General features: G+C 43.9%; 1 protein-coding gene across 5 annotated transcripts in view; it reads right to left on the bottom strand.

Annotated features, from left to right (window-relative positions):
- Positions 1-14,467, bottom strand: part of RARB (retinoic acid receptor beta) — a 782,786-nt gene that overhangs the window by 105,655 nt on the left and 662,664 nt on the right. For all 5 annotated transcript variants that reach the window (XM_060298661.2, XM_060298662.2, XM_060298664.1 and 2 more), the window contains one exon: positions 3,419-3,560. In XM_060298661.2, coding sequence (XP_060154644.1) covers positions 3,419-3,560 — 142 coding nt within the window. The remainder of the gene's footprint in view (positions 1-3,418; positions 3,561-14,467) is intronic.

Genomic DNA, 14,467 nt, shown 5'->3' with positions numbered 1-14,467 from the left:
TTGTTTCAGTGGTGGGCACTGTGGTATAATTGATGAGTGATTCTCATATCTTCCTGCTTCCTTCTGTTTCAACTTTTCAAATGTTCTATTAGACTCTCGGTCACTGTACTCCAAGTGGGTATTTATTCCCCTTCAATTTCCTTCTGAAGAAAGTATATTTATTTTTGTTTACTTGGGCATAATGATCCCATTTTCTTCCCATTTCTATATTTTTAAATCTAATTAAGGTGACAAGTTCCTTGAGGGTTGAAACTAGAGTTCTCCTGTGGGTGTAAACATTATTTTTTTAAATTGGCAACCAACCTTCCAGTTTTTACAGAGAAGCAGGATATGGGTTTTAAGTAATGTAAGCACGAAATGGGTCTCCAGCCCACGCAAAATAAATGCAAAAGTACTGATTTACCCCGAGCCCACATCTGGCTTACTCATTTATAATTTTAGCCTGAACTGAAATTCTCCCACAGAACTGCAGTGTAACATCCACATCTACAGAATGTCAGACTAAAAATGGGGAGTTAGGGGGATAATTCTGTGAGTCTCGCTTATACATATAAACAATTTGCCTACTTCAGGGCAATATCATGCTTTTCTCATTAGTGCCAGGGTTTGGGGACTGAGCTAAGTAAAGATTAGCTTCAAAGCTTCACATTCATGGATTTTTTTAAAAAGGTTTTTAAAATAAAATTTATTTCTTAAAAGTTAACATGTGCATAATAGGAAACCAAAAAACACAAGAAGCAAAAAACAAAGTCAACCGTGATCCCGAGCAGTTTACCATCTGATGTGTCCTTCTAGGTCTCGTTTCTGTATTTATACAACTAAGCATCCATGTTTATGTAATTAAGACCATACAGTTAGGTATCATGCTTTTTCACACGCCATGAATATTTACCGTTTCAAAGTCCCAAAGCTATGAGTACTTTGATAACCAAGAATGTACTACACCAACTCAATCTGGAAGGAAAGAGTCATTCAATAGCTCTAAAGTTTGGAGGCGATCAAAGGACCTGGCTGAGATGCGGGCACCAGAACCGCCTGGAGGAGGTGACCCTCCCAGAAGGGATGGCATACCCAGCATGCATCCCTGTCTGGTGACTCCAGGCTTGCTCATCGGGACCTTAATTATGAATAAGACCCCAGCCTCAACTGCCTTCAGGAGTCCTTGGCAGAGCGAAGCAAACCATCCGGAGGCAGAGGTGCCAGGGGTGGTGGGTTCGGCAACTCAGGGATGCCGGTCAGGGCCCGAGTTCTGTCTGTCTTTCCATTCTTCCATCCACAGAGCCTGCTCTGTCCTATAGCCGACCTCCCTTGGGGCTGGAGAACACTTGCGTCTCCTTGTTCACATGCATCAGAAGGCAGGACACTTCTGCCCCAATATTCTAAGCATGAGTCTTTTGTTTTAGTCATTTTGTTTTGATACAATTTCAAATTTGCTCAAAAGTTGCAAGAATAGTTCAAGGAACTCCTTCACTGTGTATCCCTTCACTCAGATTCACAAGTCTTAATATCCTGCCACATTTTCTTCCTCTCTTTCATTCTCTCTCTCTCTCTCTCCACACACACACACACACACACACACACACACACACACACACACACACACACACAGCCCTTTTGGACCATGGAGAGTAGGCGGCACATATCAAGAATAAGAACATTCTCTTATGTAACGATAGCACAGTGATCAAAGTCAGGACATGCAAAGTTGATTCAACGTGATATTCTAATTGACAACCTATATTCGAATTTCAGTAACTGTCCCAATAATGCCCTTTATAGGTAGCTTTCCTCCACTGCAGGGTCACCAGGATCATGCCTTGCACTTAGCTGTTATGTCTCAGTCTGTCTGCCTTTCATAATCTTGGCAATTTTGAATTTTAGTTTAGTTTTGGTTTTTTAATTGGATTATTTCCTTCCTGATCATTGAATTTTCAGAGGTTTTCCATATTCTACATATAAGTCCTTAGCAGATATGTGGTTTGTGAATATTTTCTCCTCGTCTGTGGCTTGGCTTCTCATTAATTTCACAGTGTCATTTGAACAGACATTTTCTGATTTTGATGAAGTCTGATTTACCATTTTTTTCCTTTTATGGGTCACGAGCATGAGTCTTGAACTCATTCTCACTGGACCAGCCTAGGTTACACGTTCGCCATGAACCAATGACTGTGGCTGGGACAGGTTATACTGATTGGCTTGAGTCAAACGAATGGATCCAACCCTGATGTCTTCCCTGAGGAGTAGAAACCCAAGACGTAGAAAAGCCTATGTAAACCCTGGGCAGAGTTAGGAAAGGCGAGGGGCAGGAAAGACACTGGGCAGGCCGCCAAGAAACATCCCAAGTCAGAGCTCCCAGCAGAGCTCCTGTCGGCCAGCTGCGCACTCTCAGGGAAGCCCTGCCCGGCTCCAGGGGCCTTGCTCCCATGGCCACACGTCCCAGTTCCAAAATCCAAGAGCGTCTAACCAACATAAAGCCTTCAAACCCCGCTGTCGGACTGTGGCTTTTCGTCTCCCTCTCGTAGGGGTCAGTGGGCGTGGCTTAGCATCTCCAGGGCCCCTCAGAGCGCCCCGCCCAGTGCCCCACTCAGATGCTCAAGTGTCAGGACGCAGTGGGGGCAGGTGGGCAGCGATTCCACTGAGCGCCCAACCAGGCACACATCCCTGCGTCTTCCTTACACCTGCCTGAGCCCGGCCACGCGCCTGGCACGTTCTTGTTCCCTTCGTGATTTTTTGGTGCTGTATGTACTCTGCCTGTATATGTCCTCTGCATGTATAATTCAAAGCCCCTCAAGCAGATGATTACGGACCACTCATTTTTAATCTGTTCAAATAATCTCTTCTGAATTAATCAAGTGAATAACTGTTCGGAGGAGTGGGGCTGAATCGAGTTTGGAAAATTGCCAACATGCCAAGTTTCTAAATGTTTCTTCGACAGCAAAAGTTTTACGCTCCCTCCCCTCTGAAAAAAGGGTCCATTATTACCACGGTTGATGGACCCTCTGAAAAAGGGTACATTATTACCACGTGCCTCTCGCCTCGTTTTATTCTCATCAACACAGGCAAAGCTCCCTATTCCTACTGTCGAGATGGGGAAACAGAGTCTCCATGTGGCTCTAGGACCAGTTACCAGTGGCTCAGAGACACAGAGCTGGTTAGTAACCGCTCTGGAATACAAGCCTGCTGTCCACGACACCCAGCGCCTGCCTTTTCACCAACTGCCACTCAAATTGTATCTGAAAATCCCCACGGTCGTTCTATTTCCGTGTCATCTCTGTTGACACCTACCCCTGGCAAACTATCACTCGTGTCACGTCTGAATTCCACACGCTGACGTCCTCCACGACTTGATTTTGGAGGCTGAGCAATCATATTTATAGATAAGGCAAAGAGAAAAGAATTTTTTGGAGACTCCACTTACATTCTTTGGACATTCCCACTTCAAAGCACTTCTGGAGTCGACAGTACTGGCATCGATTCCTGGTGACTTTATTAATAACACAGTTCTTATCTCGGTGACAAGTGTAAATCATGTTCTTCTGAATACTTCTGCGGAAAAACCCCTGCAAGCAACCAAGAAGATGAGAAAATTAAGCAAAACTACTGAGCTTCATGAGAAATCAAAGCCAACCTTATCAATGCATTGCCTGCTCGTTCTGAGTAATGAAGTGATGGCAGCAGAAAAGTTAACTTATTTAAGCCTTAAAATCCTTGTGAAATATGAATAGTCAGTTCTCTCCCTTTGCTGCAAACCAGAAAGCCCCTTTTAATCAAAACTGGACTTGCCCGTTATTATCTTGCTAAAAGAAAATGAATACCAAGCGAATTCACTTGGAAAACATAATGCAGAGTTGGGTTCGCTCCAAACAGGCTTAACTTCCTAAGTGGCTCCCTTGCTGGCCAGAACAATATCAGGTGAGTCCACTGTCAAGAAAGCCAATAGAAGAAGCATTCCACTTGCAGAAGAAATTATACGCTTCGTGAAAGAATTAGGTCTTTCCAAAGGAGTCTTCTCCAAATGCTTTTACATATTTAGCTCTCGTGATAATATTTAAAACACGATTTAATTTGCAAAGTGTTTAGAAAAATATTATCCAAGATTGGAAACAAGGCAGAAAAATGATTGTCTGCTCGTTTAATGGCATGTGGGAGCTGTGATGGTCAATATGATAGCTACGAATCACGTGTGGCTATTTAAATAATGAAAATTAAATAAAATTAGTATGATAATCTCCAGGTCCATCCATGTTGCTGCAAATGGCATTATTTCATTCTTTTTAATGGTTAATATTGCACTGTATGTATGTACCATATCGTCTTTATCCATTCACCTGTGGATGGACATTTAGGTTGCTTCCATGTCTTGGCTACTGTAAACAGTGCTGCAATGAACACTGGGGTGCACGTATCCTTTCAAACCATGTTTTTCTCCAGATATACGCCCAGGAGTGGGATTGCTGGATCATATGGCAGCTCTATTTCTAGGTTTTTTTTTTTTAAGGCACCTCCACAGTGGCTGCACCAATTTACATTCCCACCAACAGTGCAGGAGGGTTCCCTTTTCTCCACGCCCTCTGTAGCATTTACTATTGGTAGACTTTTTGATGATGGCCATTCTGACTTATGTGAGGTGATACCTCATCGTAGTTTGATTTGCATTTCTCTAATAACTAGTGATGTTGAGCATCTTTTCATGTGCCTCTTTGGTCATCTGTATGTCTTATTTGGAGAAATGTCTACGTAGGTCTTCTGCCCACTTTTTCTTTCTTTTTTTTTTAACATCTTTATTGGAGTATAATTGCTTTACAATGGAGCCCACTTTTTGATTGGGTTGTTTGTGGTTTTTTGTTTTTTTTTGATATTGACCTTCATGAGCTGCTTGTAAATTCTGGAGATTAATCCCTTCAAGTGCTCAACAGCTACACGTGTGCAGGGGCTACCACACTGGGCAGCACATGTACAGAATATTTCCATCATTGCAGGAAGTTCCCTCGGGCAATGCATACGACGCACTGACTGACAAACTTACACGAGTCATCTAACGGTCTCGGGAAATGTAACTTCCTTTGACTTACTGTTTATTATTGACTGGACCTTGACTCTGGAAAGACTGTAGAAGACTGGTAACTTATAAATCATATGTGCCTAGTATAGGTGCGAAGATTCCTGCCTGGTTGAAATATAACCAAAGATTATTGTTTTATTGCCTTGTAGGACATTAAGCAGTTGGGTCTAACTTTGCCACCTTATTCCAGCATTCTTTTTTCCAATCACCCTATCTGTCTGTCTGCCTACCTCCCTCCCTACCTATTTTTTTCATATCCTTCTTTGAACCAGCTTTGTCATCTGACTGTTTCCCTCGTTAATGAGTGAAATAAGTCTTCAACATGTGCTTACTGCATATTTGAATAAGTATTGTTTTTTAACTTTTGGAAAGTTATATTTTGACCAAAGAAGCAATTTATCCTGATTTTTTGGGAAACACTGATGAAACAAATCACACTTCAGGCTCCATGAGCACAGGGTCTCCCCCCAGCTTCTCCTCTCTGCGTACCCATCTCCCCACACAGCTTTGCAGAGAACGGAAAATTAAGTGGTGCTTGTTAAGACAGAGATGATTGAAGAGTGAGTGATGGATAAACCTGCTGTCTTTTCTCATTGCCCAACAAAAACCTCTACGCTGCTAGGAGTATTACAAGCAAGGAGTTTTACCTCATCAATTGTGATGTGACTTTTACTCCGTTACTAACAATTCTCTTGAATGTGGGAAGCACACCATCCACTGTGTTGAACAAAAAACAAGACTTGCCATCTGAGTTCAACTTTCCCTGTAGTACATTAACACCCCAGGAGCCAGAACTGAAGACCTTCAAAGCTAAAGCACGTTAGCAAAGGAAGCTCATGTAACACACACTGCTTAGGATATTTACGTGGGCACCCTAGGATTTTAACATCTAAAAAAACATATTTTTACTGGCATGGTTCGACTGTAAACGCCTGGAAATCTTGTTTAAGGTTGCAACTCCTCTTACATCCCAGACACACACATTTTCCAAGAAAATGTAGTTTATTTTTGTACCTCTGGAGCTACAAATATGCTCAGAATCTAAAATAACAGGTTATAAATACTTTGAAGCTCTAAGAGAATCTGTGCACTATGGTCACCTCAAACATATTTTTTCCTGCAAAGAATACCTACAAGACACTCTTGGCTGCCAGACGTACAACCTCAATTGACAGAAACTTCACTGCTCTCCCGTCAAGTAACACTGACACATGGAAGATCCGGTCTTTTTGCAGGTGTGAAGCAAGTGAGGTATGGACCAAGGTGACCTCCTCCACTTATTACAAACTGAATAATCAGTTCAGCAAATTCTTAGTGAGTGAGCACAAAGGAGCGGAAACCAATCTCCTGACACCCGGATGAAAGAAGAAGAGAGAATTAAGAACTTTATATGTCACTAATTATGCAGTCAGCGTGGTTCAGGAACAATGACAGAAGAAACTAAATAGGACTTCTTGGTTTTCCAAATCAGAGTTTGGGCTGGATTTCATGAGGAGGTCTAAATTTCAGTAAATCATTACCACTAGGCTAGAATACTTGCTGACTAAAATGTATGCTGTGAGGTATTTTTATTCATGGGCTGGGTAAACAGAAATGCCCTCTGAGGACAAAGAGAGGATTGCATTGTCCAAACCCCCCTCCTCCACAGTAGATACTGTGAACCGTTCTGTAAACCTCGTTTCTACCGCTTGGAGGGCCTTGTGTGTGCGTGCGTGCGTGTGGCACCATAGCCCGTGTCACCAAAATTTTATCTACTTAATGTTTTATTTAGGTTGATTCTTCTTTATTTTTTTTTTAAGATTTGTTTTGATGTGGACCATTTTTTAAAAGTCTTTATTGAATCTGTTACAACACTGCTTCAGTTTTATGTTTTGGTTTTTTGGCCCCAAGGCATGCGGGGTCCTAGCTCCCCGACCAGGGATCGAACTCGCACCCCCTACAATGGAAGGCGAAGTCCCAACCACTGGACTGCCAGGGAAGTCCCTCTTCCATTTATTTATTTATTTATTTATATTTATTTATTTATTTGTTTGTTTGTTTGTTTGTTTGTTTTGCGGTACGTGGGCCTCTCACCGCTGTGGCCTCTCCCGTTGCGGAGCACAGGCCCCGGACGCGCAGGCTCAGCGGCCATGGCTCACGGGCCCAGCCGCTCCGCAGCATGTGAGATCCTCCCGGACCGGGGCACGAACCCGTGTCCCCTGCATCGGCAGGTGGACTCTCAACCACTGCGCCACCAGGGAAGCCCCCTCTTCCTTTATTTTTAACATTATTTAAAATGGAAACCTTTAACCTCTGACTCAATTTGAATACCAGCACCAACTGTCAATATGAGAAGGCATTCATAAAATAAATAAAATGAAGTTGAACAAAACAATAATCAGATGCGATTTCACTCTCGCTGGATTCTGCTTCTGCTAAACCTCACTCCTGGCTGAAAGGGAATGGAGCAAGACTTAGCTACAGATCAGCACTTACTTGAGGCTTCTCTTGAGGAATTCAGAGAAAATAAACATGTTTCTCACTATGTGATTCAATGAGGTTTAACGCCATGAATCTGTCCCACCTAAAATTGGGAGCCTCATAATTTGGGAATCAAAACTGTATCCCAAGGTTGTTACATGTAAAATGAGCTTTAGTCATACTGAGTTCAAACAGAAACAGACTCAACAGACTTTGAAAATAAACTTCTGGTTACCAAAGGGGAAAGAGGGGAGGGAGGGATAAACTGGGAGTTTGGGATTGACATATACACACTACTATATATAAAATAGATAACCAACAAGGACCTACTGTATAGCACAGGGAACTCTCCTCAATATTCCATAATAACCTACATGGGAACAGAATCTGAAAAAGAATGGATATATGTATATGTATAACTGAATCACTGTGCTGTACACCTGAAACTAACTCCAGTATAAAATAAAAATGAAGTTAAAAAAATTCTTAAGTGGAAAAAAAAATAAAAAGTTTTCCATCAAAGCAAAGTACCAAGTTCAAGTGTGATAGTTCTTGCAGCCAGGAGATGGGTAGGTACGGATGAAGGATTTGGTCCTCTTTGGAGGAGCAGCCCCACGGGACAGAGGGGGCAGGAGGGTGCAGTGGGAGAGTCCCCGCAGGGAAGGAGGGGGGCAGGCTTGGAGAGTCACAGCCTCAGGGCTAGGCGCACTCACGCACTATCTCCTGAGGGAGGGGCTGGAGGCTCACTTCCAAGACCCTTCCCAGCTGTACCTTTCCGGGACTCCAAGTGTGTCCTCGCGCCAGGGAGTGACAAGTTGGGATGGCTTGAGAGTGAGGATGAGGGGGCTTCTGTGGGCAAAGAAGATGGCGAAGGAGGAGGTTTGAAGATGAAGGAAGGAGAGACCGTCCCCCTGTAGGGGTGACAACTGCGATTTCTTCAGACTCACAGACACAGAGATCAGGCTGGTGGTTGCCAAGGGGGAGGGGGTTGGGGGAGGGATGGAGTGGGAGGCTGGGGATTAGCAGATGGAAGCTATCATGTATGGATTGGATAAAAAACAAGGTCCTACTGTATAGCACCGGGAGCTGTATTCAATATCCTGGGATAAACCATCATGGAAAGGAATATGAAAAGGAATGTATACATGTGTATAACTGAGTCACTTTGCTGTACAGCAGAAATTAACACACAACATTGTAAATCAACTCTACTTCAATAAAAAAATTTAAAAAAAAAACAAAAACAACTGCGATTTGTTTGGACTAGCCTGGGGCTTAAAAGACACCAACAAGAGGGCTTTCAGACGGTGTCACCTTTATCTTGGAGCGGAGCCCTCACCACACCTCTGTGGGGACCTGGGGCAGGTGTCTGTGACCAGATGGAGGCTGGAGTGTCAATCCTGGCTCATGGTTGCTGGTCATCAGGAAGTCTGAGGGCCTGGTTTTCTGACACCAAGTCTAGGGTTGCTGGTGCCACGAGCTTCCTCTTTCACTTTCCAGAAACATCCTTTTTCCCAGTGAACACAGAAAACTTCTATCAGGTCTTGAAGATGTTATGTCACCTCACCCAGGAAACCTTCTCTGACTGATCCAAGCACACATGAATGCTCCCTCTTCTAGATAACCTTGGGCTTTTGCTTCTCCTTCTATATCACACCTATCTGAGTATGATATTTAAAATATTAATCAATAGTACCATCTACTTCGGAGGTTACATGGCCATCGTGGGGGAAGTCCAGTCTGTGGCCAGCAGTCACAGCCTCAGGAGTCCCATGGGCTTCAGAGATTTCCACCAGTGGGTGTCCCAGAAGCACCACCCAGTGTGACATCTTTCTTGCTGGGATTCCAGCCTCCCTGACAGGGGACAAGGAGGGGCATGGGGGCCGGCTCCACAGAACTAGGGTGTACAAGATGGGGACTCCACGGTGACTTCATGTGTCTTCCCTGGACTCACCACAGTGGACTTGGGTGGAAGAAGACAAAGACTGAAGGCAAAAACTGGTAGGAACACAGTTCAATATTTCAACACCTAGTACAAATGGACTGGTACAAATCAACTGCATATCCCCAGCACCGGGACAGAACCTGACACATGGCAGATATCCAACAAACAGCTGTCGACTGAACGAATGAACAACGGACATCCTCAGCTATAAACAGAGCCAGAGTGATAGTCCTTAATTCCACAGAATATTCCACAATGATAATGTATTCCCTGAGGATGATATTATCTGTACTTAGGGAGGGAAGCATCCAGATTTCCCTGAGGTTAGTAGAAGACCCACTGATTTGAGTTGTAATCAGGACTTCTGCTGGTTAGCCATGATCTGTGTTGGTTAATCTGTTAAGTAACTTCTGTTGGTTAACTGCTAACTTGGTGAAACCTGCCTTCTGCTGTCTAATCGTGGCTTCTGCGGCTTAAGCGTGACTTCTATTGTTTGAGATCGCCAAAGCAAGTGACACAATGAACGCTCTAACTACCTAGATCAAGAAGCTAGACCTGCATCACAAACTGGGTCAAGTGTTTTCTAACCGCAGGTTTTTCAACCTTTCTTACCTCATAGGCTCTTCTACTCTTGCTAACAAAGAACTGGGGTCCAACCAAAAAGAAAAAAAAATAGTCACTTGGTGGAGAAGGCCACATAGGCCTTAGAGCCATTTGCGAGCCATTTGCTTCGCATCATAGCGATACCCATGGAATGCCCACTCCTGCTCAGATTTCTTCTGTCTCCCCTTGGGGATATGAGGTGCCATTGCTCTAACTAACGTACTATCTGCGGGACAGAAACAATCCTAAATCAGAAGGGACGGTATGTCTCTTGTAAACCGAAATATCCTCCTGCACCTAACTACTTACAATTCGTAATTCCCTTGATGGACTAGTCAGATGTCCCAAATCTAAACAAGACATGGAGAAAAGTGACTCATCTCACTCCTTCTTCATATTTTGATATGACATTAAGTTGGGCCTCCTTCTCCCCTCTCATACTCTCAAATCATTGCTCCGATTCTCATCATTTTTTCTCCCATTCATGGGCCCTGTTTCACCTTCTAGTTTTCAGATATCATCACATATAATATCTTTCACCCTCTCCCAAAGGGGGTGATTTTTTGGTTGGTTCAGATAGTGGGCTAGTGGTTAAGAATTAGGCTTTAAAATATTTTTGTGAAAAATAATTGCCTGGGGACTTCCCTGGTGGTCCAGTGGTTAAGACTCTGTGCTTCCACTGCAGGGGGCACAGGTCTGATCCCTGGTCAGGGAACCAAGATCCTTCAAGCCGCAGGGCAAAAAAAAAAAAAAAAAAAAAAGCCTGTCGTTTGTGTGTTATGTATAATTATATATAATATCTTGCCTTACAGAAATGGAGTGGGGCTGAGATTTTTTAAATTAATTTTTATTGGAATATAGTTGATTTACAATGTTGTGTTAGTTTCAGGTGTACAGCAAAGTGAATCAGTTATACATATACATAGATCCACTCTTTTTTAGATTCTTTTCCCGTATAGGTTATTACAGAGCACTGAGTAGAGTTCCCTGTGCTATACAGTAGGTTCTTGTTAGTTATCTATTTTATATATAGTAGTATGTATATGTCAATCCCAATCTCCCAATTTATCTCTCCCACCCCTTTCCCCACTGGTAACCATAAGTTTGTTTTCTGTATCTGTGACTCTATTTCTGTTTTGTAAATAAGTTCATTTGTATCCTTTTTTTAGATTCCACATATAAATATCATATGATGTTTGTCTTTCTCTGTCTGACTTACTTCACTTAGTATGATAATCTCTAGGTCCATCCAAGTGGCTACAAATGGCATTATTTCATTCTTTTTTATGGCTGAGTACTATTCCACTGTATATATGTACCACATTTTCTTTATCCATTCACCTGTCAACGGACATTTTGGTTGCTTCCATGTCTTGGCTATTGTAAATAGTGCTGCTATGAACATTGGTGTGCATGTATCTTTTTGAATTATGGTTTTCTCATGGTATATGCCCAGGAGTGGGATTGCTGGATCATATGGTAGCTCTGTTTTTAGTTTTTTAAGGAATCTTCATACTGTTCTCCTTAGTGGCTACACCAACTTACACCCCACCCACAATGTAGGAGGGTTCCCTAATTGGTAAGGTAGGAACACACTTTCGGGCTCTGATTTTGCCCCCTAGGTGATATTTACATCATACTGTATGCTGCTGGCACCTACTGAACAGAGGCTGGAGATGGTGTTAGATATCCTACAATGCAGAGCAATTCCCCTGCTGTAGACTGAATGTATCCCCGAAATTCCTACATTGAAGTCTATTGCCCAGTGTGATGGTATGAGGAGGTGGGGCCTTTGGGAAGCACTTGGGCTATGAGGGTGGAGCCCTTATAAAAGAGACCCCAGGGAGCTAGCTTGGCCCTTCCTCCCCCATGTGAAGGTAAAGGGAAAAGACAGATGTCCAGGAAGCAGGTCTTCACAAAACTCTGAACCTGCCAAGTGCCTTGATCTTGGACTTTGCAGCCTCCTGAACTGTGAGAAATAAGTGTCTGTTGCTTATAAAAATAATTAAAAAGAAAAGAATTAGGCTGTAGCTCGGGTACACGTGGATTTAAACACTGACTCGGCCACTCACCTACGTGATATTGAGCAAGTTACACTAAGGCCTCAGTTTCCTCATCCGTAAAATGGGGATAATAAAGTACCTCCTTCATAGGATCGCTCAGTGCACCCAATCAGGGAACACATATAAAGTGTCAGCACAATGACCGGCGCACAGCAAGGGCCCCATGAATGGCAGCTTTAGTTACTGGCAAAACCTCTTTTTCCAAAGCTTTCTTCTGGACAATTTCGAATACACATTTTGTGTTTAAAATAAAGATTCCCAACTAGGACAGAACACTGTTCTGAATCTCTGAACAACATGGGCTATTGTGGGCAGACAGCCTCATGATTCCAAAGACTCATTCATATATTGATCCATTCACCCAATGCCAATTCCCATCCCAACTGGGGTGGGCTCTCCCGGGGTGTACAAAGATGGATAAGGCCTGGTCCTGCCCCTCCTCAATCTACCAGGAGCATTAAGTCAAGGGAACCCAGCAGTGTGGAAGCAGCAAGTGAAAAAGGGCCCAGTATGGTGCCTGGCACACAGCAGGCACACGGCAGTTATTTACTGAGTAAAGGCCGTAGGTATTCAAAGGAGTCAACACTTGATCCCAGCTCTAACGAAGGGGTAGGATTTGAACAGCAAGACAACCAACAAGGACCTACCGTATAGCACAGGGAACTCTACTCAATACTCTGTAATAACCTGTATGAGAAAAGAATCTGAAAAAGAGTGGATAGATGTAGATGTGTAACTGAATCACTTTGCTGTACATCTGAAACACAACACTGTAAATCAATTATACTCCAATAAAACTAAAAAAAACTATTTCCCCCCAAGGAGCATTATGGGTGAGCAGAGGCTGGGGTTAGAAAGGACAGGGAATGGCCAGTGGTCCGGGCCAGTAGAGTCGTGAGCGATGGATGTGTGTGTGAGACACAGCGGGGACAGCGGCTGACGTGCAGACGGGGGGAGATCAAGGAGGCCACGCCAGGCGCTTGCAGGGCAAGTACTCGCTCTTCTGTGCAGGAGAGGGCTAGGGTCGGAGGTATCCTCTGCTCAGATGGCTCAGGAAGCTGTGCATCACTGATTTCCTCGTGCATTAACTGCATGCACGCTGAAGCAGACAGTGAACTCTGCGTATCAACACAGGTCCCTAACACCCAGAGCCTGTCCTCAGGCCTGAGCAGAAATAGAGCCCTAGAAGCCTGATTTCTGGAATGACGGTGCACTTGGCTGACTCGCGTGCAATGCTAGAGCTGCTTCTGAGAATTCACACCATGGTGTTGTGGATGGAAGTTGCTTTGCTGCCTTAGAGCCATTGACATCGGGCTGAACAAGTTCAGAAACCATCGAGATCCTTTGAAGAAAGGCACTAAGTAAAAACTTTTTTCCTTTTGAAAAAAGGCAACTTGGCCTTTTATTTGTCATAAAAAGCATGGGGTCAGGAGAAATTCACCCCAAAACTAGTGTGGGAAGCACATCTGTTTGTACTGGGCTTTTGCAGAGCTAATTTCTATCCCACGCAAAGTTCGAAAGGGTAATTTCTCCTTCCTGAGTGAGAGAAGAGAGAGAAAAGTGAGGAGTGTTGTTTAGTCGTTTTTCCTCGATCATTAAGAAGACTATATCTCAACCCCATCTCAATCAAAGAGTAATATGCAGGTGGCCACCCCAGGGAGGCATGCCCCCGGCCAGCCAGGCCGGCACGGCGAGGTCCTGGCCAGGCCAGCGCAGAGCTGCAATTCCCATTTCCAGCCAGAAGCAGAGATGCTGCCAGTAGGAGGAGGTGAGTGTGGAATAATCCCATCACAGCGACTTTGGGAAACACGGCTTTCAGACCAGGAAACACGTTGCCTTAAACAAACAAAAAACACCCTCCAGAGTGAGTGGAAGTCTATGCGTGACAACGTCTGAAAAGTTATTAATAGCCAGATTTGGGGGGAGAAAGAGAAAAGTGAAGACCTTTTCACCCTACTGAAAGACAATGGTGAGAGGGAGGGAGAAAGTAAAAAAACAGCCCACTATTTTGATGACAAACAGAGAGCTTCCTCCCCAGCAAGGAGGGTGGGCACACATGTGACATGGAGAACACTGGACAGTAGAGCTGGGGGGGGCCGCTCTGAGCCATGAAAGGAAAACAACGTAAGATTCCTGCTCCAAACAAGAAAGTCAAGTTGTCCCAAGGGGTAGAGGCTTAGAGTTATTTTTTGTTAAAAAAAAAAAAAAATCCCCACCAGGGGAAGGTCCCACTTTTGGAAATTTAGTAAAGATGAATGGGTGACAGTGGTGAAGGTGGACGGCGCCAAGGTCTGATAGCCTCGGCTTCTGTAAGGTCCCTTATTCCCCGGCGCC

The sequence above is a fragment of the Globicephala melas genome, chromosome 4 (assembly GCF_963455315.2).
Source record: "Globicephala melas chromosome 4, mGloMel1.2, whole genome shotgun sequence".
Classification (NCBI taxonomy): domain Eukaryota; kingdom Metazoa; phylum Chordata; class Mammalia; order Artiodactyla; family Delphinidae; genus Globicephala; species Globicephala melas.
This window is presented reverse-complemented; position numbering and strand designations above follow the sequence as displayed.